The 26966-nt window shown below is 42.5% G+C and overlaps 3 protein-coding genes across 5 annotated transcripts in view; 2 read left to right on the top strand and 1 right to left on the bottom strand.

Moving 5' to 3' along the window:
* Positions 1 to 1627: 1627 nt before the first annotated feature.
* On the top strand, positions 1628 to 15788 carry LOC106579981 (golgin subfamily A member 1). Of its 3 annotated transcripts, none has more exons than XM_014160468.3 (24): positions 1628 to 1864; positions 2364 to 2677; positions 4745 to 4835; positions 5554 to 5628; positions 6282 to 6379; positions 6460 to 6492; positions 6588 to 6716; positions 6945 to 7114; positions 7318 to 7429; positions 7592 to 7675; positions 7893 to 8018; positions 9626 to 9703; positions 9845 to 9940; positions 10057 to 10152; positions 10350 to 10481; positions 10872 to 10967; positions 11210 to 11299; positions 11517 to 11619; positions 11752 to 11912; positions 12066 to 12224; positions 12363 to 12422; positions 12545 to 12769; positions 12885 to 12971; positions 13883 to 15788. In XM_014160468.3, the coding sequence occupies exons 2-24, from the start codon at positions 2549 to 2551 to the stop codon at positions 13961 to 13963; spliced, it is 2511 nt and encodes an 836-aa protein (XP_014015943.2). In that variant the 5' UTR covers positions 1628 to 1864; positions 2364 to 2548; the 3' UTR covers positions 13964 to 15788. The 3 variants fall into 3 exon arrangements, with proteins under 3 accessions (XP_014015943.2, XP_014015942.2, XP_014015944.2); XM_014160467.3 differs by having other exon boundaries at positions 9608 to 9703; XM_014160469.3 differs by lacking the exon at positions 5554 to 5628 and having other exon boundaries at positions 9608 to 9703.
* A 190-nt stretch (positions 15789 to 15978) lies between these two features.
* Positions 15979 to 20615, top strand: LOC106579982 (large ribosomal subunit protein uL29). The gene is made up of 4 exons (XM_014160470.3): positions 15979 to 16090; positions 16627 to 16763; positions 16988 to 17069; positions 20425 to 20615. Exons 1-4 carry the CDS (start codon positions 16088 to 16090, stop codon positions 20572 to 20574), a joined length of 372 nt encoding a protein of 123 aa, XP_014015945.1. The 5' UTR covers positions 15979 to 16087; the 3' UTR covers positions 20575 to 20615.
* A 1851-nt stretch (positions 20616 to 22466) lies between these two features.
* The window catches only part of LOC106579983 (uncharacterized), a 32494-nt gene continuing 27994 nt past the window's right edge, over positions 22467 to 26966 (bottom strand). Inside the window, exons 2-6 of the mRNA XM_014160471.3 lie at positions 26008 to 26051; positions 25717 to 25881; positions 25298 to 25534; positions 24261 to 24435; positions 22467 to 22989 (exon numbers count right to left, since the gene is read on the bottom strand). Coding sequence (XP_014015946.1) covers positions 22467 to 22989; positions 24261 to 24435; positions 25298 to 25534; positions 25717 to 25855 — 1074 coding nt within the window. The 5' untranslated portion in view covers positions 25856 to 25881; positions 26008 to 26051. The remainder of the gene's footprint in view (positions 22990 to 24260; positions 24436 to 25297; positions 25535 to 25716; positions 25882 to 26007; positions 26052 to 26966) is intronic.

The following is a 26966-nucleotide window of genomic DNA, read 5'->3' as shown; positions in this document are numbered from 1 at the left end:
GCTGGTGCGGTTGGCCCTGGGTTCCTCCTAATGCAAGACAATGCTAGACCTCATGTGGCTGAAGTGTGTCAGCAGTTCCTGCAAGAAGGCATTGATGCTATGGACTGGCCCGCCCGTTCCCCAGACCTGAATCCAATTGAGCACATCTGGGACATCATGTCTCGTTCCATCCACCAACGCCACATTGCACCACAGACTGTCCAGGAGTTGGCGGATGCTTTAGTCCAGGTCTGGGAGGAGATCCCTCAGGAGACCATCCGCCACCTCATCAGGAGCATGCCCAGGCGTTGTAGGGAGGTCATACAGGCACGTGAAGGCCACACACACTACTGAGCCTCATTTTGACTTGTTTTAAGGACATTACATCAAAGTTGGATTAGCCTGTAGTGTGGTTATCCACTTCAATTTTGAGTGTGACTCCAAATCCAGACATCCATGGGTTGAAAAATTGGATTTCCATTGATTATTTTTGTGTGATTTTGTTGTCAGCACATTCAACTATGTAAAGAAAAAAGTATTTAATAAGATTATTTCATTCATTCAGATCTAGGATGTGTTATTTTAGTGTTCCCTTTATATATATAAAGCACTCAAATCAGGAACAGCATATATGAGCAATATTATTTTTGTTCAGAAATATGTTTAAAGAGAATTTATTCATGCACTTAGTTCTCTTGTAATGTAGCATTATAATAAAGCCGTAAGCCTGACAATTGAGGGAAGCACATCTTAAGATGAAGACCACTGATCTAAAGATGGGCAGGCCTATGAGAGCAGTAAGCCTAGCTGTGGTTATTTGTGTGAGATTCTGCTATTACTGTTAATCAGTAAATACAAGGAAATACACCACATGGCCAAAAGTATGTGGACACGTGCTTGTCAAACATCTCATTCCAAAATCATGGACATTAATATGGAGTTGGTCCCCCCCTTTGCTGCTATAACAGCCTCCACTCTTCTGGTAAGGCTTTCCACTAGATGTTGGAACATTGCTGTGTCCATTCAGCCACAAGAGCATTAGTGGGGTCGGGCACTGATGTTGGGAGATTAGGCCTGGCTCGCAGTCTGCGTTCCAATTCATCCCATTGATGAAAAAAGTTCCCCATTGTCATATTTAAGTAAAAGTAAAGATACCTTAATAGAAAATGACTCAAGTTAAAGTAAAAACACCCAGTAAACTTCTACTTGAATAAAAGTATACAAGCTTCAGCACTTGCCGGACCCGTTCTATGAGCTTGTGTGACCTACCACTTCGCGGCTGAGTAATTGTTGCTCCTAGACGTTTACACTCCACAATAACAGCACTTGACCAGGGCAGCTCTACCAAGGCAGAAATGTGATGAACTGACTTGTTGGAAAGGTGGCATCCTATGATGGTACCACGTTGAAAGACACTGAGCTCTTCAGTACGGGCCATTCTACTCCAATGTTTTGTCTATGGAGAATGCATGGTTGTGTGCTCGATTGTATAGACCTGTCAGCAACGGGTGTGGCTGAAATAGCTGAATCCACTAATTTGAAGATGTGTCCACATACATTTGGCCACGTTGTGTACAATCAATGCATTTTATGACCTCCAGGTTCCAGCATACTGTTTTTGTTGACTGACATGAAGTAGAGCGAATCCCTTTCCACACCCTTTTAGATTTGTCCAATGAACACGAACGCAGTGTACTGGCATATTACGTGTTGATGTTAGAGAGCTAGCCAAAATACAGTCCAGACATAATAACATATTTGTCGCAAAGCAGTATATTTGTAGATGTATTATATTGGGGAACGGTAGAGTTGTTATTCGTCGCAGAGAATACGTTAAACACAATGGACTTCTCTAGGAATGTGTTACTTTTTCTGAGTTCAAACGGTAAGAGATTCCCTTGATCAGCTGGCTAAGTTCGCTAGCAAGGCTAACAATAACTAGTTAGCTAGCTAGCTGATAGCCATCATTTGTTGAAATCATTTATCTTTTCCTGGAATTCATGATCAAACAGCCCTGAACAGTTAGCTGGGACCGACGGATTTCTTAAATCTCGAAATGTTGGGCTTTCTACAGAATGGTAACGAATTATTCGGAAACTGCTAACGAAAGCTAACTAGCAAGCAAGCAGCTATCATTGCCAATACTGAGTAGCTAGCTAGCTAATTTACATCGTTTTGTCATCCAGCTGAAATATCGTTAGCCTCTTCATATGTATGTCTTAGCAAACCTGCTGTCACCAATCTGTCAACTAATCTGGTGACATGACAAATCATAAGGCCAAAACAACGTATAAGGTAGCTACAGACAGTAGCATATCCTCATTCTGCATCTCTAATAGTTTTCGTGCTGATTGCCATGACTTACTCTCTGTTGTCTATTTCAGATTGAAAGAGGAATGACAATGACAGTACCCGTGCCTGTGAGAGGAGGCTACACTGGAATACAGCTGTTCTGGGACCCTGAACGACCACAGCCTGAGTGACCGAGCACTTGCATTGTGGAGCTTTTGGGGAGAGAACTAGTAGCAGGCAGTAAACTTGGGTAAAGACACACTAAGGCAAGGTGGAGATGTTTGCCAAATTGAAAAAGAAGATTGCTGAGGAGGCTGCCACAGCTCCCCGGACCGGTGTTCGCATGCCTCGCTCCTGCAGCAAAGAGTCCATTACGTCAGTGGGGGCAGACTCCGGGGATGATTTTGTAAGTACCAGTATTGTTACCTCACTGTCACACAGTCCATGCCAGTCATCTTCTGAACCCACTAAGAGTAGTTGGTCGTATGACACGAAACAAGGTTACCCAGGCTATTCTACAAGGAAGACATCAAGGGAGAAAAGATGACTTATGGCCTCTACTTTGAATAGGCTTAAGTTTTGCACATATGAAATGTAACTAAAGGTAATTTATATCCTTTACACTCTTTCAATTCAACATAACTGATCTATAACATGATAGGCTTTCTCAGTGTTTTTAGAGATTGTGGCCCATACTTGACAGTAATGGCCCAGGCCCTCCATTAATGTTTCCCTCTGTGGCCAGATAAGAGCCCCAGGGACTGTCATGATGATGTAATTCACTACCATTTACATGTAGCATATCAAAATGCCCCTGCACCGCGATGTCAACAGTGCTGCATTCACACTTTGAGATGGATATCTACTATTGGCTTCATGAATATCAGCAAAAAAGTAGGCCTAATGTATAGGCAGTATGCAGAGCCAGGGAAAGAGCAGTGAAGCGATTTGCTGCATTTTGAAGTTTGGTGTAATTGTCTTTTTATATATGAGTCGACATTCTCTTGGATTATGATTTGGGTCAGTGAGTCAGCTAACCTGTTGTTATATGGTTAGGTGTGTCTGGAGATTGGCATCCAGAAGCCAGTGGATTCCATGGTCAAGTGTGTAAATGTACGATACCACCACTGTTTTGTCAATGATGACATGAATTCAGAAATATTCCCCATTTGTAGAGCAGATTAAAGGGATAGTTCAGGATTCGGCAATGAGGCCCGTTCTTTACTTACCCAGAGTCAGATGAAGTCTTGGACATCATTTTTATGTCTCTGCATGCAATTTTATGTCTCTGCATGCAGTTTGAAGGAAGTTGCTAACTAGCGTTAGCGCAATTGCTAACTAGTTTTAGCGCAATGACTGGAAGTCTATGGAAACAGCAAGCATTCTAGCTGTTCCTGTAGACTTTGTCATTGCGCTAACATTAGTTAGCATTAGCTAGCAAAACTCAACTTTCTTCATACCGGAAGCAGATACATAAAAAGTAATTGCCAAAATCCCAAACTATCCCTTTAAGGCAAACCTGTGTAACATGAAGCCTGTTCACTTGACCACACATGACAAGTAGACACTAGAACAAACACACACAATGGTCCTTTTCTCTTTTTAAAGGAAGGTTGCTTAACATACTGAATGCTGAGACAATTCCGCTTAAATCTTTGAGGCTAATTAGTAGCCAATGTGATGGTGTTATTCCACATTGCACTGTTGTTTCAGACATGATATAACTTTCAGAATATCATTAGATACTGAATTGTGTTGATGTTATTGGAAAAGCATCAGAAGTGTTAATCAGTTCAGTTGGTTTTTTCTGTCCCCCCCTTCCACGTTTGACACTATGAATGGAGTGGCTGATCTTACACTGTCAGCCAGATCCAGTGTCTTGGGGCTGATGTCTTTCCTTTCTCGTTTGCACCGTTTTGAATTATTTAAGTCATTGACTGACAGTAAGATCAAATCAACTGGTAGGCTATCCCTCATCAAATTTGTAGTGAAGTAAAATAAGGATGACATCAAATTTAGGTATAGGGCAATTTCCACAGAAAATTGAACAAAAACACATTTACACGAAGAGCAGTGCAAATGCAAAGTTTGGTAACAATGACGGTTTGCATCTGCACTGTTCTTCGAGTAAAATGTGATTTTGTAAAATGTTCACTGGAAATTGTTAAAAGTAGTCCTTGTGCATAGAGTTGCATGGTTTGTTTAACTTTTGAAGTAATTGTTTTTTAATTGTAATTGAGTCTCAGCATCATTCTGTTCCCATGGAATTGCCCTAAATACACTCATAGACATGAGTTGGGTACCTCTGATATGAAATATTATTTTGATATATCTTGTCAGTGGGATATTTCATAGACTCTACAACATCCACAATATATGTTTCTAGTACCTGCTGCCACATAACCATGGAAGCTCCAGTGTGACCTGCTGTGCTGATGAGGATCCTGTTCTCTGTGTTTGTGTTGACCTCCAGGCCTCTGATGGCAGTAGCTCCAGGGACGACCTCTCTTCCCAGATCCTCAGAAGGAATGATCAGATTCGCAAGCTGGAGGCCAAACTATCAGGTAAGACATGTCTGCATGGAACCAGTTTAATCAGAGTAGGATGAGGTGGTTGCACCCAGGCCTAGACACTCATCTAAGGTTAGTTTTGCGTTTACCCCAACAATAATTAAGGTTAGGTTTGGTGGTGGGTAAGCTGATTCTAGATCTGTGTCTAGTGTGCTTAGAGACAGCTTTTACCAAGAACACTACGCTCAGGTGAAAGGTCACATAACCAACGGGTGTCTGGCTTCAGTCTCGACCTCTTGGCTTTTGTTCTTAACACCGCCCCTCACAAGTGGTATGATATGGTATCTTTTACAATGTTTCTTTATTCTTTACCACATTCCCATCTGGTGAACATTAAGAGCAAATGCCATGGCATTTAGTCTACCTTTTAGGTTCTGTGTTTTTTCTCCCAGATTAGTCTGATAGCTACTCCTCCCTTAGAGGTGGTGTGTGTGACCCCTTAGAAAAGGTTAAAGGTTGCACATCTTCACGCAGCCTCTTAACCAGGATGGTTTTCTCATCTAAGAAAATCATTGTTTTTTTTCCCCCTTCCATTTTTTTCTCAATCATGTTTTTATTTTATTCCTCCTCCTCCCCATGGCTTTTACCCTCATCCACCTGTCCCCCTTTCCTGTGTGTGTGTGTGTGTGTGTGTGTGTGTGTGTGTGTGTGTGTGTGTACGTGTTTGTTTTATGTGCTGTTGGTATTCCATCACCACACCTCCTGCCTCTAGACTACGCTGAGCAGCTCCGACTTATGCAGAAGACCAAGGACAAGCTTGAAATTGCATTAGAAAAACATCAGGATTGTACGTACCTTTATTCTCCAATCTCCTCCCATTTTGCGTTCTTTCTTTCTCTCATTTGTTTGTCTGCTGGCTGGGGTAATGGTCACCCAAAGCACTGTCAATCGATCAAGGAGGGGTTCAGAATCATATGCTGTCACTTCTATAGGTTTCCATATTAAAAAAAATATATATATATTGTTGAAACAAGGGACTTACATGCTTGTTGACATATAATTGTTTTTAAATGTTTGTGGCACTGTTTGGAAGTAGGTAAGTATTTCTGCTATGACAATTATGTGAGACAATATAAAACAGTGGACGGTTCATCAGTATGTAAATGTCTATTACTTCCCCTTTTTTGTAATAGTCAATGTTATAACAAACACCAATGTACTAACGTAACCTATAACAATAAAACATCTATACAAATAAGTCAATTTGGGAAGTCTGTGTTGGCCATGGTTAGATGCACTGCTTGCCTGCTTCTGGGAAACACCTAACTTGGCTTACTGGACACATTATATGGTCAATATTACTCTCACCCTTTCAAAGCTAGCAGCTACTAACCACTGACAAATCTACAACCTGCTGTTTCAATTGAGCCATCTTTGGCTCGCCAGTTCTATTGCTCATTCTTTCTCTCTCTCACTCTCTCGCTTTCTTTTACCATGCAGCCTCCATGAGGAAACTGCAGGACCAGAATGAGACTCACCAGACCAATAGAGCCAAAATGGCCGAAGGCATGGCTTTGGCCCTGGACAAGAAAGATCAGGTGAGCATCATATCCTTTGCACCACGAGGCATACGTCTGTGTGTGTTTATAGTTAGATTAATTCCTGTCTTTGTCTGTAGGAATGGATGGAAAGGATGTCTACGCTGGAGCAGGTACGCTAACATCTAACTAATATTCTAGGTTCGCATTCAGCCAGTCAGTCATTGCCTGTGTAGATGAGAGATCTCTTCTGTCTGGGGCCCCTCAGGAGAAGGCATCTCTGTCTGTGCGGCTAGAGGAGATGATGGAGCAGAGCCTTACTCTGTTCCAGAAGAGGGATGACCTGGACGAGCTGGATGGCTTCCAGCAGCAGGAGCTCGCCAAAGTCAAACACATGGTACGCACTACGGACAACAAGGTCCTACTGTCTAACTCTAACCCTAGTTTTATGCTTTATGTCTGTTTATTCTGATCCAAGCGGTAGCTATGTCGGCTAGCGATCCACCTTGGTTAAACACCACTTTGGTGGGAGCAAACGTGTTCCTATTACCCTAGACAATAATAGTAGTTAAACATTTGTTTTAGTGATGTCCTTTCTGTGGTGTCTCCTGTTTCGTTCTGGTAGTTACTGAGGAAGGAGGAGCAGCTGGGCCAGCGAGAGCTAGAGCTCCAGCAGAAGGAGACCCAGCTGCAGACGGCCAAGAAGGGTTTGGCCGAAGCCCAGGAGAAGCTGCGGGCTCTGGGAGAGGAGCATCAGGAAAGTTGCAGGCTCAACACCGAGCTGGAGATCGAAAGGTTAGGACAGGACACAGTGATTGCAAGATCTTTCTCCCCTAACCTCTTTAAAAAAAAATATATATATATATATATTAAAAAAATTGTATAAGGGAGAGTTTGTGTGCGAATTATCTTGAAGTTTGCCTGTTTTCTTCTGGGTTGCCTGAGGATTTGGTTGTTGTCTAACAGTACAGGTTTGTGTGTGTGTGGTCTCATTTAAGAAAGGAGCTGCTGGAGGTCAAGGAGGAGGCGGAGAAGAAGATTGCTGAGCTGGAGGGCAGAGGCCAGAACCTGCAGAAGGTCATCCAACAGGTGTCTGAGGACTTCCAGAAGGTTAGCCCTCTAACCCATAGATTCTTCCTTGAAAAATCATTTCACTCTATTGAAGTGGTACATATCTGTAATGACAGAATATGAATACAGTTAGATAAATGTGATAACAGTTTATGAAATGTTTCACATTGTAGCAATCTCTCTGTGTGTGTCTGTCCTCAGTCGCGGAGCACTGAAGCAGCTGTAGAGAAGTCTCTCCATACCTTACAAACTGATTACAATGCCCTGAAGCTGCAGCAACACAAGGTAAGACCAGATCACAATGTAACTCCTTATATGGGCAATCCCATATTTCTGGTTTCCAATTCTGCACAGTTTTTCCAGTAAATGTTTTTGTTTGGCATACATTTTAAAGTGAAAAATCGGAGTGTCAGCGTATTTCCGTTACCATGGAATTGCCCATATCTCACCCAGTAAGCGCTGTAATTGACCCATCCCTCTCTCTCCCTGTTGTGGTCCCCAGGCGGCAGTGACTGGTGAGGACAAGGACCGTGTGCTGCTGGACCTGCAGGAGAAGGTCTCCTCTCTGGAGAGACGTCTGCAGGGCAACCTGAGTGAAGACGAGCTCCTCCAGGAGCTGCTCAAAGAGGTAACTACAACAGTCAGCTAATCCTAAAGACAGAGGGACTCCTGTGGAATTGGTATAAGGAAAAGACCATAGAGAACCGTAAGTAAGCATTTCACTGTTAGTCCACATCTGTTGTTTTTTAAGAAGTAGGTGACGAATAAAATTAGATTTGAATGGTGATGCATTTCAAGTCAAGTTTATTTGTCATGTGGACAGAAACACATGGTGTACACGGTACAATGAAATGCTTACTCAACAGTACGACAACCATAAGAACCGAACCAATAATGAATACAAATAGAAGCTTAACCCTTGGCCTATATGGATAGGGCTAAATTGAAATGTTTCTTACAGAAGAAATATGAAATGCATAAGCACGGTAGCAATTGAAAGAGAGCAGTTAGAAGATTATGGGGAAATTATTAGACCAAAGTTCAGGACACAGCAGTTCACCTGACACAGCACATTGCACTGTTGATTTTATGTGCATTTTACATTTACTGTACTTTTTTGCCACATTTGTTGATAAGTAAATCTTAAAATATTCTGGATAAATTTAGTAACATAAGAATGTTCCTGGAAAATGTGGGGTAGGTGCAACATAAGACAAAATAATAACAAGGGTTTGAGTGAGAGGACTAACTGCTGTCTCCAAAGTGTGCACAGTTCCTAAGTCATTTCAATGTACTTTGATGACTCAAAGATGAGTCTTCACCTAGAAAGGTGTTTTTAGAGCTCTCCTAGCTGTGGCGTTGAGGAACTAGAGCGAACACACTTGTTTTGTTTGGAACACAGACCTGCAGCCCCGCCTCACACAATTACTGTTGTTTACGAAATCCCAAAACGGTCCATTTATAAATCGCATTCTTTGTCAGGTGGGCATCATTTGAAAGGTTGTTCTATTGCCAACATGCCTAGCAAAGTTATAAAAAACGAACTTACAGTTAGGCTTTCACAAGGCAATTCAGAGAAACCGATCATAATTTTGGTGATCATAGAAAGGAATTGTGAGTGCATTCAGGTGCGTGTTCTGCGGCCAATTTCTTCCAGTTGCCCAATTAGCGTGAGGGATGGAGGCAACTACTGGTCCCATTCAGTGCTCAAGTTCAGAACAGCTGTCAGTCAAAACCCATAAAGCGCTTTGAAGCACAGAGCCTGAGCTCTGACGTCATTTATAGCATGTTACTGTTCAGCCACTTCCTTCCAATTTAGGCACTTACCAGTGTCCAAATCTGCCATTTTCAACCTGTATACGGGTACGAGTGTGAAGGGTTAATGGAGTAACAATAGAATAAACATTTAGCAGAAGTATAAATACAAGGAAGGCACTCAAACAAATGTAAAGTATAATATTTACACATGTGCCGGGGAAGTGGGATATGGAGATAGTTTTAGCAATAATAAATAAAGTCCAATAGGAACAGTCGTGGTGTGTATGCAGCGTGAGCGTGTATGCAGCGTGAGCGTGTATGCGTTTGTGCATATGGGTGTGTGAGTGAGTGCATGTGTGTGCTAAGGTGCAGAGAGTCAGTGCAGATGGTCAGTTCAAGTGTTGAGCAATCCTCGTCCGTCTCCCCCCCCCCCCCCCCCCCCTGTGTGTTAATGTGTAGAAGTCCACTCTGGAGCAGATGCTGGAGGACACGAGAGTGGAGCTGCTGCAGGCACGCACCAACCATGCGGACACGGTTAGCTCACTGGAGACTCAGGTAAACAGCCCTCTACCTCTTCATCACAATGATATACTTCTTCACATGCAACTGGCTTAGATGCTTCATTGTTTAACAGCAACAAATGAACAATTGTATGAACACACATCTGGTAAGCATATTGTATCTGTACTCTCCCAGATATCCAGAATCAACCACAATGTAACTGAACTACAGAACCTGCTACGGCACAAAGACGACTCTTCTAAGAACTACAGAGAGAGAACGGACGAACAGGTAAGAGAACGGCACTGGTGGGAGAGAAGGATGTAAGCATTTGGGACCTGTGCTCTCTCTTCAGTCTTTCTTCTTGTGCTCTCACACACAGCCCCATGTTGCTCTCTGTCTTACAGATAGCAGGTCTGGAACAGCAGGTGCAGGAGAGCAACGAGAGGCTCAAGAACACTGAGCAGCAGATCACTGACAAGCAAGCACGTCTGGACAAACTGGTAAATATTTGTCCGATTGCGGTGAAAGATGCTCTACCACCACTGTAAATAAAGCTGAGGCTGGAGCAAATGCAGTTGAACCTCTTATTTATTTAGACTGATTAGACTTCTTTGTGTATCCTATGGGAGCCAGGGACACAGTTAATGTAAGCATGTGTGATGCTGAGACTGCCCTTTCCCCCTGTGGTCACCCCCAGCAGGCAGAGTGGAGTGTGGAGAGGGTCAGTCTGCAGCAGCAGGGCCAGGAGAGGGCAGGCCGGCTGGAGGAGCAGCTCACTGCACTGCAGACAGAGAAGGACACAGAGCACACCTCTGCCCAAGCTAGGATTGTGAGTTACTGTTGTCAGCTCTCACTTGATATGTAGATGTTGACATTTTAGTTCACTGAACTGTTCTCAGTGACATGTGCTGCATAGTTTTGTTGCCTGACTGTTAAGGTGCATTTTCACTTTGGTATTTGAACGTTTCGATGCAGATTTTGATCAGTTTATCCACTGGTCTCGGTGGATTGGTAATCTGTTGCCGTGTAATTTGATCTCGGCTACAGGGCTGGCATGGAACGGGACTCAAACAAGGCCATCAAATATGTATCTGTCGTTATTAGACTGTTCCTACACCCTCTTTCTGTTTTTCTTTCTTTAACATCCCTTTATCTGTGTTTCTCTGTCCCTATCGCACATTTCTCTCTCACCCACCCATCTCTGTTTCGTGTTTCCCAGCGTGAGTTGGAGGAGGCGAGAGGATGTCTGCTGAGAGGGAGGGATGAAGCTGACGTGGCTCTGAGGAGACGGGAAGAGGAGCTGGAGCAGGCTAGGGTCAGATACACTTCCTGCTTTATATTAGGCAGTCAGTTGAAAACAGGAAGTCACGGATTTCCTGATAAACAAACAAGAGTTTTAAGAAAAACATTTATTCAATTGCATTCCTGGGTCACTCCAGATTTGTTTTGCGTGCTGTGCCACTCCTTTCTATGAGAATAGCTACTGCATTACAACTTCAAACCATGGTCCTGTTGCCCGTACACACGGGGTAATGATGTCCCTGTATGTCACCCCAGTCAGAGCTGAGCAGCAGGCAGACGGTGAGTGTGGAGATAGCCATGGCTCTGGAGGACACCAGGAGACAGAAGGAGGAGCTCCAACTACAGGTCTGGAGAGACATCACACTTACATCATACATTTCTGTACTCTTTTAAATAACAAACAATATTCTCTACACTCTGTTGGAATGAGGTTTCCAAAACTTGCCAATGCTATTGGCTTAATCATACTCGGTCAGTTTGAGTGATCTGTTTTCAAATTCATGAATTCAGCTTGTCGATTGTGCTCATAAATAAATTGGACGTTCACTGTCTCCTTTTCCAGGTAGGACAGATGACGGTGTCACATCAAACAACATCGCAGGAACTGGCCCACGTCACTGAGCAGCTGAAGCAGAGAGAGGAGGAACTCCAAACACTTCGCAATGGTAAACACTTGATTTCTCTGTTGTCAGGTGCAATTTTCCTCTGTCTCCCATGCTATGTGAATTTAGAAGTTGTAGTGTTGACTTCATACCGTGTGGTGTCTGATGCTCCCTTCCACTGTGTTTGTGTTGCAGAGCTGCAGAGGGCCCAGAGCTCCCTGTCCCAGCTGCAGGAGGAGGGGGAGAGGCTGCGGGCATGGGCCCAGGAGAGGGAGGAGGAGAAGGACAGCCAGCTGGTCAGCCTGAGGCAGGAGCTCCTCACCCAGAACAAGCATCTGGACTCCTGCCAGTCACGGGTCAGAACACACAGCGGGCACAGCCATTAAGACACTTTAAACCTGTTCTTAATGTCCTCCTTAGCTTCCATACTGCACATAACTCAAGTCTGTCATTACAGATTGGACTTTTTGTATGTGTTTTCTGACTGTGCCTCTGTGTGTTTGTCTCAGGTGTCTGAGCTGGAGGTGGAGGTGGAGACCCTGACGTTGCAGCTGCAGACTCCAGAGGTGTGTGAACCGGACCAGAATGGGACCGTGACCGTGGACGACCTGGACCACATGCAGGAGGCCAACAGAGACCTGGAGCAGCAGCTTAGTGACAAGAACAAGGTCAGTACTGGACCAAACAAAAACCATGATCACCACACAGGCATGTTTGGATAATTACTCCTTGTCTGAAATATCTGGAGCAGGTCCATTTCAGTGTGTGTGCTGTTATTGATTGGATGGATGCCTGTTGCTTTACAGACCATTAAGCAGCTGCAGCAGAGGCTAGCCGAGCTGAAGAGGACCTTGCAGAAGGAGCTGGTGAGACATTCAGATACCTTTTAGTATGAGTATCCAATCTAAATCTAAATCCATTTTTTTGAATATGGTCCATGTGCTGAGCTTCGTGTGTGATGGTTTGTGCCTGTGTGTTCCTGTTGCAGAAGCTGAAACCTGAAACTGAGTTAGAGGAGAAGGAAAGGGCCCAGGAAGGGAGAGGAGAGAGGCAGGAGAGGCTAGACAGAACCTTTACAGAGCCTGCTGCATCCCCAGCCCCTGGCCCAAACACCACTGTCACCAACACTTCTGACCTCAATGACTCACGAGAGATCAACTTTGAGTACCTCAAACACGTGGTGCTAAAATTTATGTCGTCCAGAGAGGCTGAGGTGAGAGCAATCTACCTGGTCCCTGTTATCGTAGCTAGACCATCACACATATTGGACGTCTATGGTCTTGGCTGAAGTCTAAATCTCTCTCTTTCCCCCTCTCCTTCTGTCTCAGGCCTATCAGCTGATCAGAGCGGTGTCTGTGTTGCTGAACTTCACTGGTGAGGAAGAGGACATGTTAAAAGAGACGCTGGAGTACAAGGTGACTTCCTCCTTTCAGACATCTGTTCCCTGAAACTTCTGTGTCAAATGAATGGGCGTTATGGCCATACCACAGCCAGCGTGTATCAAATGAAATAGGCCATGACGCTATTTTTGTCCTCAATTGGCCACATTTCTTAAATGCACTTGCTATCTGTTGTTGATTTTTGAATACCTAAGCTGCATCCGGAGGAAAATTGTTATTTTTAGAGACTACAAAGCCAGTATGAGGGTTTGCGCACAGGCTAGAATAAAAGGCGGCCGGTGCGTGGGAGAGAAAATATCTGTAGAGTTCCAAAAGTACTCACACTCAAACCATGAAAAGGGAAAAACCCAAAGAGGCCGAGATGGAAAAATGGAATAATTAATTGAATCCATGCACCGAAGAATACAGAAGGTGGAAGTACTAATATGTTTCGGCCTTATGCCTTCATCGGTGCTGTACAAACACATGAAGAAGACACGGACTTAAGGCACCTGCTGTGTGTAACAGGTGCAAGCATATAGTTCATTAGAGACTGGCGAATAGGGAATCGATGCATGTTAACAAGGAATATATAGAAGAGTATCAAACATGGACAATTCATGTGTCATATAAAATTGGAAAGACAACAGTCTGGGCTACCATAGCTTTCAAGCACACATCACATATACAGTTGAGACAAGCACAGGGTGAAGCTGTAGTGCAGCACCCCTGGATGGAGAGCTAATTGTGGGGTTAAGGGCCTTGCTCAAGGGCCCAACGATAGGGGAATGTCTTCAGGATGTGAACCCAGCAGCCCTCCAGTTGCCAGATGAATACCCTCCTATTTTTCCAGCGCCCGGGCCCTTCCCCAGTTGTAACTATAGTAATAGTCCAGTGATACATGTATTTCATTTGATATAATCGGAAAACATCGCTGTGTTTTTCAGATGTCCTGGTTTGGATCCAAGCCTTCTCCAAAGGGTATTGTTCGGCCGTCAGTTTCAGGGGCGCCTGCTCACTGGAGCTGAGGGGACAGAGAGAGGAAGAATTGTGGAGAGGACAGAGACACACACATTACTTTTATCATGTCCTTGCATGATGTCTCCCATCACTGTGGTAACCAACTGAACATTGTGAAGAGGACACTATATAAGCTTTAAAACGGTTTCTGATGTGACAGATTCCTATGTAGCTCTTCAATCTCTCCTTAGAAGGACATTGTTCTTGCTCTTCAAGAGGACAGAGAAGGGCACCACAATGACTTGGAAAGTCAGTCTTGTTTTATGGTCTGTAAAAAAAGAAATGTAATGTTGGGGGTGATTTAATTTATAAGTAAAATGGTTAAAGCAGACATGGTATTGATAAATGTTAACCTTAAAGGGATACTTCGGGATTTTGGCATTTATCTACTTCCCCAGAGTCAGATTAACTCATGGATACCATTTTTATGTCTCTGCATCCAGTATGAAGGAAGTTAGAGGTACTGTAGTTTTGCGAGCCAATGCTAACCACCATTAGCACAATGACTGGAAGTATGTGGTATTTACTAGCATGCTAGCAGTTACCGTAAGCTTCCAGTCATTGCGCAAACGCTAGTTAGCAACTGCGCTAACGCTAAGTACTCCTTTAAGAGTAACCCTTCTCCCTCTTGGAATTAAGTTAACATGAGATCTTTGATGCACACAGTACAAGTATGTCTTACGGAATTCTCTAGGTGTTAAGAGTGGGGTCAGCACTACCAGACTGTCACGACTCTGTTTGACTAAGAAGATTATTTATGTCTCTATGTGCTCAAATGTCTCTGTTGGGAGTACATGATAATAATAACCTTAAGATTTAATAACCGCCAAGATTTCTGAAGGACCCTTCACAACAGTCTTTCATTTGGTTCTTTCCTATAACAATATTAATTACGGGGGGCTTATGTAGAAAAGTATCATGTTAGAATGAGGTTTGATGTGAGAGCCATACATCAATGGAAAAAGTTATGTAAAGAGGAGAGGAGTGACTCTTAATATAATGTTGATTAAGTAAATAATTATTGAACGATAAGAATTATCGGAGGATGTGCTCTACCTTTACCTGCCTTGTGTTTGTGTAAATGACATTCCATATGTCCTATTTATATATGAAAACTGTACATATTCATTGACAACTTTATAAATCACTGGATGTAAATTATTTTTGTTTGACCTCTTGCAGTATTTTACACCATGTATCTGTCTGTCCATGTTGCCAGTCTTGGCTTGACTCTCTGTCTCACTGTTCATTGGCATCCTGCAAGAAGTGACCCTTGTTTATGAGCTTACAATGTGAGGGCATTAATGTTGTACTGGAGGAAAGACCAATGAATACAGTATGCATGCCTTATACCAGAATGTGAACCAGGTGCAAGGCAGGAATACACCAGTCTGCACTCTTAATTCTACTCCCATATCATGCAGTGAGAAATCTCCATGTGTCTGGTGATGTTACAATACTGTAGCATTTTTTTGTCACATTCATCAGGTTTGTATAGTCAGTCAACCCTAGGGCTTTAAACTTTCTTAAAATGGACATGATCTACATTCAATGATAAAACACCACACTTCATTAACAGTGACCTGTTATCGAATAGTACCTGATATCACACAAGTTGAGAATTCTGTAAGGACTCCAGTGAGGGCTGCTTGAAAGCAATCTGCCTGAAGTAGTTTCATAGAACTACAATATCACAGCACAGGTGACTATGACTCCACTGATCAATGTAATGCAAGGTCAATATCAAAAACCTGATGCTCTTTTGAACCTTCTGTTTGATTCCGCTATGTGTTCAACTCTGGTTTTTAACAAAAATAAATACATAAATTACCACAGATTCTCTTCATTTGCATTTTAACAAGTGCTACCACTTAACTAAACAATTTTTGGTCTCAATTTATATTGTGAACATAAAGGTTTGTTTTCATAATTTTTCTCCAGGACAGTGTGAAATCTTCATGATTCTAAGTAAAGCAGCAATGCAGCAGAACAAAGTCATTCCCAGCTGAATCCACTCAGTGGTGCTGTGGGCATTTCACCCATGCGCAACACAAAGAACGCCTTCGACCGGAAGATAGCTTTTGCGCGAACACGTTTTCGTTCTTTCTTTTCCTGTGGCAACATCGACGGACATGGTGAGAGGCTCGTGGCTTTCGTTCAATTCAGGAAAATTGTCCTGCCTATTCCACATAAAACGACCACAGTTGATAACATCCATGAGGATGAGAATCTTATCTTGCCATATGTTTGTGATATTTCGAGAAAGGCCCTTCATTTGTCACCATAAAAACCGAACGCGAGCTAGCTGAACGCTATTAAGCTAACGTTGACAAGCTTGTTAGCTACTAGCAAATGCATGGATGGCTAATGTTAACTAGTTACGCGTTGGCGAGCTGTCAAACATGTCTCCTAACTACTTCCAAATGGAATGGTTGTTAGCTTGCTAACTAGCTACGGCAGTTAGCTATCAATTATTACACTACTTATCAAATTAATTATTTCGATATGTGTTGCCAATTAGAATATCTAGCGAGATTCATTAACTATCAGCCCACGTTGACAGTACGTTAATTTCGCGAAACAACGTTACATGGGTAAGTTAACTAGTTCGTTAACTGTTAGCCAAATCGATTTTCAAAGCTTGTATCCCCGTTCTTTGTAAATCTTACAGGGCAAGATCAAGGCTAGAGACCTGCGGGGCAAGAAAAAGGAGGAGCTGCTCAAGCAGCTGGATGACCTGAAGGTTGAGTTGTCCCAGCTCCGCGTAGCCAAGGTTACTGGTGGAGCTGCCTCCAAGCTCTCCAAGATGTGAGTATTATTTGGACTGCAGAGATTATGCAGTGTCAGCTTGTCCTGAGTTGGCTGTTTATGGTGAAAGAATAAGTGGCTTCTCAGTTGTAATCTCTGAGTGAGGTGATGGTTATATAATTTTTATGTTATGCAGGGTTTAGATGCAATAGGGTTGTCAAAATGTCTCTTTCTGCTAAAATGTTGCGTTTTACTAAACCCATATTTTGATCTGTTTCCTCTAGTTGTGTCGTCCGCAAATCCATCGCCCGTGTTCTGACTGTCATCAACCAGACTCAGAAGGAGAACCTGAGGAAGTTCTACAAGGTAAGAGCAACCGCCCTCCATACCCACATATATTCAACAATTTAGTTTAACATATCTGATGACTGGTTAAAAGCAGCGGGCGGCTCTGACCACAGAGTATCTGCCAGCATTTTAGGTTTATTTCCCGATTTTACGTGTTGACTTGCCACCGTTTGTCGACACCCAAAAGGTGATCTGCTGTACATGGTGTGGGTTATGGCATATTTTCTTAAATGTCAATCTTGACCGCAGTTAACCTCTATGGGCTAGGTGGGACGCTAGCGTGCCACCCGTGGTGCACTCCATCAACAGCAGGTGCATTTCAAGAGCGGCAAATTTGAATCCAAATAAATGTCAAAATTCAAATTTTTCAAACATACAACTATTTTACACCCTTTGAAAGATAAACATCTCCTTAATCTAACCACGTTTTACGATTTCAAAAAGGTTTTACGGCGAAAGCCTAAATTTAGAGTATGTTAGGACAGTACATTTACAAGAGTTGTGTGTAATGTTTTGTCGATTCAAAGACAGGGTCACCAAAACCATAAAACCAGCTAAAATGATGCACTAACCTTTTACAATCTCCATCAGATGACACTCCTAGGACATTATGTTAGACAATGCATGCATTTTTAGTTCTATCAAGTTCATATTTATATCCAAAAACAGCGTTTTACTATGGCATTGATGTTGAGGAAATCGTTTCCCTCCAATAACCGGCAGTCAAGTCAGCGTCACAAATTAAATAATTAAAATTAGAAAACATTGGTAAAATATTATATTGTCATTTAAAGAATTATAGATTTACATCTTTTGAACGCAATCAACTTGCCAGATTTAAAAATAACCTTACTGGGAAATCACACTTTGCAATAATCTGAGCACTGCGCCCAGAAAAATACGCGTTGCGATACAGACTAGACGTCATGTTGGGGAGATCTAAAATCGAAAATACTATGTAAATAATCCATTACCTTTGATTCTCTTCATCAGATGTCACTTCCAGGTATCACAGGTCCATAACGAATGTAGTTTTGTTCAAAAAAGCTCATCATTTATGTCCAAAAATCTCCGTCTTGTTAGCACATGATCTAAGCCAGCCGGACTTCTCGTCATGAACGAGGGGAAAAAATATATTTACGTTCGTTCAAACATGTCAAACGTTGTATAGCATAAATCATTAGGGCCTTTTTTAACCAGAACATGAATAATATTCAAGGTGGACGAATGCATACTCTTTTATAACGTATTGGAACGAGGGTACCCAACATGAACTCGCGCGCCAGGTGTCTAATGGGCCATCATCGTTCCATGGCTCTTGTTCGGTCAGATCTCCCTCCAGAAGACTCAAAACACTTTGTAAAGGCTGGTGACATCTAGTGGAAGCAATAGGAAGTGCCAAAATATTCCTCAGCCCCTGTGTTTTTCAATGGGATAGGTTTAAAGGTAATACAACACATCAGGTATCCACTTCCTGTCAGAAAATGTCTCAGGGTTTTGCCTGCCAAATGAGTTCTGTTATACTCACAGACACCATTCAAACAGTTTTAGAAAATTTAGGGTGTTTTCTATCCATATGTAATAAGTATATGCATATTCTAGTTACTGGGTAGGAGTGGTAACCAGATTAAATCGGGTATGTTTTTTTATCCAGCCGTGTCAATACTGCCCCCTAGCCCTAACAGGTTAAACATGCTGCAGATTAGTTTGTAAAGTGACCCATGTAAGCTCAATATTTCAGAACTAGGTTGAGTGCTAACCCTGACTATCAGACCTTGAATTTCCCGGCGGCGTGTGGCCGTCGATGTCCCCTTGTGTGGCCGTAATGCCCCCTAAAAAAATCCATGCCGTTGTGAACTTGAGCTGAAAATAATAATTCCCTTCTCCCGGCTGCCTATCACCGTGCTCCGAAGCACCTCTCACTCGCATGGCGCTCTCAGATCTCAATTCTTATTAACCAATACCCGTCACGTGATCAAGTCCTTCACACAGGCATTGCAGCTCCAAAGTACTCTATAAGTGAAAACCGACATCAGGGATGCAACAGCACGTGTCCTTATCAAATTCTGATGGGCATATTTACTTTGTCAGCCAACAATATGATTAACCAACCAAAGGCACTAGCCTATGTCAATCTCCTATCCCCCATAGTACAACAGTTTACCTATTCTATTGGTCAGCTTGTTCTTCTGTGAGAAATATTTCAAATATACTCTGGGACAGTTGATGGATTCGAAAGATGGGGCGGCAGGCAGCCTAGTGGGTAGAGCGTTGGGCCAGTAACCGAAAAGTTTCTAATTCGAATCCCTGAGCTGACAAGGTAAATAAATATCTGTTGTTCTGCCCCTGAACAAGGCAGTTAACCCACTGTTCCTAGGCTGTCAATGTAAATAAGAATTTGTTCTTAACTGACTTGCCTTGTTAAATAAAGGTACAAATAAAAAGATCCCAAATGAATACAACCACTGTACATCAAACTTTTAAAGTAATGAGGCTGATTCAACAGGTCAGAACGTTTAGCTTAAAGTGTTGATAAACTATTAGGCTATTTCTTCACATAAGAGTGAGCAGTTTCATATAACAGATGAAAATATACTTAACTGTAGAAAGAGGGAAGCTCTAAAGATGCAAAAACAAGCAAAAGTTGTTAATGACTAGGATTGTGTCTTTGGCTGCTGGAGAAAGTAGGGGGAAAAAATTGAAATACTGGTTTCAATGGCATATGAGGAAGTGTTTATAAAAGAGTCCCCTTAACATTCCTATGGTCGGAACACATTAAGATATGCCTCATAAAATGACATGTCCAGGTTTTAAACTATGGTAAAATAGTTACAAAATGTTGGCTGCCTCCTATTGCAAGGAGTTACTAGCTGAACGAACAGTGCCTCAATTATGTGGACAGAATCAAGCCTTTAGATATTAATAATGATCCTACATATGTCAAATATTTTCAGGGGCGTCCATGCCTGCGCTGGTCTGGACATAACCTATGCACATTGGCTACAGCCTGTTATCACCTACACTGACATGTAGGCTATTTATGTACATTTACACACACTTGTTTTTCTTAACAGAATAACTATTGTTTTTCAAATCAATTTAATTGCATATTTTGGTTAATTGCCTTGGTGCCCTGTCAGATTGGTCACCTCTTGAGGGCCAAATGGCTCTGTCCCTAAAATCACAAAATTCCAGGCCTCCTGACTATACAGCCCAGCTAAATGCTGAAGGCCAGTTTATAAGACCAGAATTGAAGAACAATGCAATAGCAACAGTCCTAATCTTGAGTTTTGTTCTGGTTATTTTTCTTACACATAACATGTAGTGACCATGTAGTGTTTATTGTAATTTGACTGTGAATGTCATGTTTCAGGGTAAGAAATATAAGCCCTTGGACCTGAGACCCAGGAAGACTCGTGCAATCCGCAGGAGACTCAACAAGCATGAGGAGACTCTCCGAACCAAGAAGATGCAGAGAAAGGATCGCCTGTATTCCATTCGCAAATTTGCTGTCAAGGCTTAAGGTCGTTTGTCTTGTACAAATAAATTGACTAAAAAGAGAAAGTATGTTGTCTTCTGTAAAGGGATGTCACTTAAAATGGTCTATGTGAGTGGGTGGAGTGTTAATTGCAAACATCTTCAGGGTAATTATTTGGTGAGACATTTTGCATCCGTAATATGCACTGATATTAGATATGGTATGCTGAGGATTCTGCTGTGGTTAGAAAAAAGGCTCTTAGTTGGAATTGGGACAACCTCAATGCCTTTGCTAAAATACTGATCTGAAGAATGTAGTATTTCATAGCAGGAATGTAATAACCAGTAAAGACCTGTGGGGTGTACGAGTACTGAATGTTTTGACTAGGTATAAAGTGATGATTAAATGAACAAAATCATAAGGCTATATAAACAAGCATTGTACTTCCTATCATATGCCTCATTTATCTGTATTGTATGTGTGCAATATCCTCATAATACTCAGGAATGGTAGGAAAAACACCTGGAAACTCACTAATGTAAAATGGAAAGGTCAAACAATGTCAAAATTAGTAATGGGAACTAAATTTCCTTGAGGTCCCTCTCAAATCCGCCCATGCTCAATTTTGTGGTGTGCAGGCTTCAGAGAATACTATAGGGTTGATTAATATGTGATTGTGTGAAAGTTAATTAGCATCAGCAGCACAACACCCCATAACAAACTATAGGGATGTACTTGTTGGATTTTCATTTATTTAACCTTTAACAAGGCAAGTCAGTTAAGAACAAATTGTTATTACAATGACGGCCTACCCCAGCCAAACCCGGACGACACTGGGCCAATTGTGCGCTGCCCTATGGGACTCCCAATCACGGCCGGATGTGACGCAGCCTTCATTGGGCTTGTTTGTCATTGGTTAAAACACTGCCTATGGTGTTTTCAAGTGTTTAATTGAAATCTGGCTGCAACAACCAATGAAGTCATACGATGTATTTGGCAAATACCATTGATCAACAGCAGTACTGAAATGGTATGGCTCCAATGGAGCATGCACTATGACTAGGATGCATTTTGTCACCACAAGGGGGCAAAATGAAATGTTTATTTGTCATATGCTTTGTAAACAACCGGTGTAGACTAACACTGAAATGCTTACTTACAGACCATTCCCAACAATGCAGAATGATTACAAAATATCCCGTAAGGTATTAACTGAAGTAAGGTAATGTTATTTGTGCCAGTTTAACATTTGGATTTTGGTCATGTAGCCAAATGAGTTGGTCAGAAAGGTTTTGATTTTATAAAGTAATGGGACTAAAGGAAAGCTGAAGTATGGGGTCCTGGGGATAGGCATCACTCAGGCAGTAGTCTATATAGAATTCTCCACTGCTCTGCTTATGACTGGGAAATGTCTCAGCAGCTGACCATCGCACACATAAACCGAACACAATACAATGTAATTCCCCATCCACTTGCTGTTTTCCATGGCATGCATTTGTATTTTCTTATGTCTCTCGTTTCAGTTCTGTATTCACTGCACCATTAGTGTAATGTTATTGCTATTATGTCTAAAATGATCTGGACAATTGAAGAACCCAGTCTTGACATGAACACAAATCCTATCTGTGTACTTTGATATCTCATATGAGGTATTTTTAGCCCAGAGTTAAATGTGTAATATACATGCATGTTTTTCATTAGGAAACCACATTCTCTTTCACCCAAAGAGACCAACACACATATTTGCCTTTTCTGAACTGGAAGTAAGATCACAATATCATCTTTGCTTCTGGCATTTCCTTGGATCAGGTTATGTGAGATTGTGTTTTTACTTTGTGTTTCTTATGTTTGGATATTAATCGGGTCTCACTGGCAAGTAAGATAACCCAAGATATGGATTGACATGGGATTCAATGTGAATGGCAGTATGAATGTTCTCATGTCTGATTTGTGTATCTGCCAATATGCCTCTGCAGAACAAACACACTCTTAATCTCCTGGGGTCCAGAAAGGCCCCACACAAAGGTCTTGGTGGTTTTTATTTTGGGGAGTCTGTTCACATGCTGCCTAACAGATGTAGGGGCCCTCCCTTGAACAGCTGCTGGCATTATCTGGAGAGGGATGCATTCCTGTTGCTGTTCCATGTCATATCCATGAGCTCTCTGCTTTGGGACCACAAGGCCAGTTGTTCTGTAATGTGTTATCCCCTGAAACCTGGGATTGTCAGTGGGCTCCATTGAGTTGATGTCTTCTGTAGGGACCTGTGGCCTGATGATGTCCTCTGAGGGGCCCTGTAGACTGGGGTTTAATGTAGGGGCCTCCTGTATTTGGACGGTTTCTTTATGATCCTGTTGTAGACTGGTATTATTGTTAGGGTTCAGCATTGTGACATTTTCTGAAGGGGTCGGTGTTCTGATCATTTCTGTGGTGTCTTGTAGGCCGTTGTTTTCTATTGTTGGCCTGTGATAAATAGATGTATATGATTAGAAAGGAAATAGATGACAAATTTGGCCTCACTACGTTAAAATGTACTTCTAAACTTCACACCATATGTGTTTCTCTGCCATAATTTGATCAGTGGCTATCGTATTTCTACACCAGATTTTTTTAAATTACATTAATTAAAAAATATATATATCAGTATTCAGACCCTTTACTTAGTACTTTGTTGAAGCACCTGTGGCAGCGATTACAGCTTCAAGTCTTGGGTATGATGCTACAGGCTTGGCACAACTGTATTTGGGGAGTTTCTCCCTTTCTTCTCTGTAGATCCTCTCAAGCTCTGTCAGGTTGGATGGGGAGCGTCGCTGCAGAGCTAATTTTCAGGTCTCTCCAGAGATGTTCGATCGGCTTCAAGTCCGGGCTCTGGCTGGGCCACTCAAGGATATTCAGAGACTTGTCCCGAAGCCACTCCTGCGTTGCGTTGTCTTGGCTGTGCTTAGGATAGTTGTCCTGTTGGAAGGTGAACCTTCGCCCCAGTCTGAGGTTCTGAGCAGGTTTTCATCAAGGATTTCTGTACTTTGTTCCGTTCATCTTTGCCTCGATCCTGACTAGTCTCCCAGTCCCTGCTGCTGAAAAACATCCCTACGGCATGGTACCAGATGTCCTCCAGACGTGACTTGGCATTCAGGCATTCAGTTACATCTTGGTTTCATCAGACCAGAGAATCTTGTTTCTCATGGTCTGAGAGTCCTTTCAGGTGCCTTTTGGCAAACTCCAAGCGGGCTGTCATCTGCCCTTTAGTGAGGATTGGCTTCCGTCTGTCCACTTTACCATAAAGGCCTGATTGGTAGAGTGCTGCAGAGATGGTTGTCCTTCTGGAAGGTTCTCCCATCTCCACAGAGGAACTCTGGAGCACTGTAAGAGTGACCATCGGGTTCTTGGCCACCTCCCTGACCAAGGCCCTTCTCCCCTGATTGCTCAGTTTGGCCAGGCGGCCAGCTCTAGGAAGATTCTTGGTGGTTCCAAACGTCTTCCATTTTAAGAATGATGGAGGCCACTGTTCTTGGGGACCTTCAATGCTGCAGAAATGTTTCTAAAAACCTGTTCTCGCTTTGTCATTATGAGTTATTGTGTGTAAAATGATGAAGAAAAAAATCTATTTTACCCATTTTAGAGTACGGCTGTAATGTAACAAAATGTGAAAAAAGTCAAGGGGCCTGAATACTTTCCGAATGCACTATATGTATGACATTATAACACCCGTATAACACCCATAAATAAACCCATACCTCACATCCTCCTTCTCTATATACGTCTCCTCCTCTTCATCCTCATAGTATGATGAAGAGGGCAGATAAAGATGCAGTGTGGATGATGTTGAGAAAGGCCTCCTCCCCCTCCATGTGTCCTGCTGCTGTCTATGTGTGTTGTCATGTTTGGCATTGCAGGGCACTCTGGGACATTCTTACAAGAAATGTATAATAAAGTCAGTCAGTCAATGTGAGAGATGTGGTTTTGGAGTGTGAACAGCTACCTTCTGAAACTACAGCTGCAGATGTTTCATATTCATTCTTGGCTAGTGTCCAAATACAATGTCTTGAAATTAACATGGTCAGTGTATGAGAGATTGAGCACAACTTCATTTAAAGCAGTGTTAAGATTGTGTGTGTGTGTGTGTGTGTGTGTGTGTGTGTGTGTGTGTGTGTGTGTGTGTGTGTGTGTGTGTGTGTGTGTGTGTGTGTGTGAGACCAATATCGATAGAGGATTTCAAAGGTAATTAATAAAAGCTGCAGCTAACACACAGAGGAAATTTCATGCGAACGGGTAATAAAATTGGTTGATTATTTGTTTGGGCAACCAAAGATAAACCACAGCTGTTTAGCCTGAAGTCAGAAAGGGAAAAGATTAGTTTATCCATGTTATTTGGTTATGTTTATGGGAATTTGTGAGGCAGATGGAAGCTTGTGTGTATAGCTCTACTGTTGGCTCATAAGAGAGAACTCTGATCAAAGGGCTTTTTCAATGGTTAGCACTAAGAGTAAACAGCAGCCTCAGTCACCCATTATAACAGTGATGAGTACACTTTAGCTCCATATGCTGCAACACAGGTCAGGTTAGCCAGTTAAGCAGTAGTAATTGGGATTTTTATTTGTGTTTGGTTTGTTACATGCAAAGCTAGTGTTCCTTCCAAGTTAGCTTTGTGGATTAAGGGACTGTGTAAGCAAGCGAAAACATAAACAGGATATGAAAAATTAGGAGATCAAGAAAGAAAGAATTTGACAGTTGGAATATATTAGATATTTTCCACTAAGAGAAGGGTGTTTACCTGTCCTGTCCCTGATTTGAGCTCCAGGTCTCTGGCCCGGGTCTCTGCGCCTTCCTCCTCCCCCGGGTGCAGTAACTGGTCTGCTCATGGCTCTGGTCCCCCTCCCTGGGCTGTTCTCCAGTCTACCCAGAGCACTGCTCACTGGCCTCCCTCCCGTTCCTCTGGCATTGCTCTTGGGAGTCAACCTGGCACTGCTGCAGCTGGGCCTCTGCTGCAGAGTGCAGCGGAAGCCCTGGGCTGAGAGAACACAGGTAGAGTTAGAACAGGATCTTCTAATGAAAGTAACAGCAATAGAGTTTTGATATTGCTTTAAAGCACCATAGTCATTTCCAACCCAGCACTGCATGAGTATTGAGTCAGAATGAATGGCGTCTTCTGATTCTGTTGCTGTGGATATTTATGTATTGCTAGAGTATCACCGTAAAGGCAACTGGTGTAGACATCATCTGAAGAGGTGGGGTCTGCGGATGCTCTGAGGGATCGCCTCTGGAAACAGGATGTTGGTCTTTGTAACCAGGATCTTGGCCTTGGAAACCATGCAGAGTGCCCTCGATCCATGCGGAGGCCTCTGGACTTAAACGTCCCTATTGATTTATAGAAACAGGCTTTGGTCTCTGAAGTAAATGCAAATTTTCTCTTGGGCTCTTTTAATGAAAAATCCTAATTAAAATGAAAAGCATACAGTTAGAGTGCAGCTGGCTGTGACTTACGGGACAGTAGGTAAAGCAGCACAATTCTTAAATCACCAAAACATCTGCAAAAGAAGAGGAAACATCCTTATGGAGCATTAGACAGAAGCATGTTCGCATACAAAATGTAGATGATTGAGTGCAGTGATGTTTGAACATGTCTGTCAGGACACTATCAACACATACAGAGATTGAATATTAAAGCTACAATATGTAACTTTTTGGGCGACCAGAACAAATTCACATAGAAATGTGTGTTATAGATCTATCAAGCGAGTCTAAGAAGTGGTAGATCTATTCTATGTGCACTATTTCTATGCTTCCCATTCTTAAGTTTCATTTTTGAATCTTTCACTTTCAGTTTTGTACACCAGCTTCAAACAGCTGAAAATACAATACTTTTGGTTATGGAAAATATTTTTCCCAGCGATTTAGATGGTACAATGATTCTCTACACGACACTTGCTTGTTTTGTCATATAAACAAAAATTAGGCAAACTATTAGAATTTTAGCAACCAGGAAATGGCGGAGTGATTTCTGTTAATACTGTGTATCAGTGGCCTCCCAGGTGGCGCAGTGGTCTAAGGCACTGTATCGCAGTGCTAGCTGTGCCGCCAGCGATTCTGGGTTCGCGACCGGGAGGCCCATGGGGCGGTGCTTGACCTTCGCCTCTCCCGAGTCCGTACGGCAGTTGCAGAAATGAGACAAGACTGTAACTACTACCAATTGGATACCACGAAATTGGGGAGAAAAAGGGGGGTAAAAAAAAAAAAAAATACTGTGTATTGGACAATGTCACAAAAACAATCTGTGTGCTTCTATGGGGCAGAAGTCAGCATGTTGTTGGATAGCCAGATTGCTAGCAAGAGTGACAAGAAACTGCAATGTGGGGAATCGTTTCAGATCGTTTTATCTTGTTCTTGATACCATGTCTTGTTTTGAGGTGTTTTGACTGATTTCATGTCAACGCTAATATGGC

The sequence above is a fragment of the Salmo salar genome, chromosome 20, assembly GCF_965601325.2.
Source record: "Salmo salar chromosome 20, fSalSal1, whole genome shotgun sequence".
In the NCBI taxonomy this organism is placed as follows: Eukaryota; Metazoa; Chordata; class Actinopteri; order Salmoniformes; family Salmonidae; genus Salmo; species Salmo salar.
The sequence above is the reverse complement of the archived record's forward strand: the minus strand, read 5'-3'. Positions and strand labels throughout refer to the sequence as shown.

Coding starts and splice junctions, on each gene's coding strand:
- LOC106579981 (XM_014160467.3), top strand. CDS start 2,549: ATGTTTGCCAAATTGAAAAAGAAGATTGCTGAGGAGGCTGCCACAGCT. Junction 9,941..10,056: donor GAGAGAGAACGGACGAACAG/GTAAGAGAACGG, acceptor TCTGTCTTACAG/ATAGCAGGTCTGGAACAGCA. Junction 12,770..12,884: donor TGTCGTCCAGAGAGGCTGAG/GTGAGAGCAATC, acceptor CTTCTGTCTCAG/GCCTATCAGCTGATCAGAGC.
- LOC106579982 (XM_014160470.3), top strand. Junction 16,764..16,987: donor GCCTCCAAGCTCTCCAAGAT/GTGAGTATTATT, acceptor TGTTTCCTCTAG/TTGTGTCGTCCGCAAATCCA. Junction 17,070..20,424: donor ACCTGAGGAAGTTCTACAAG/GTAAGAGCAACC, acceptor GTCATGTTTCAG/GGTAAGAAATATAAGCCCTT.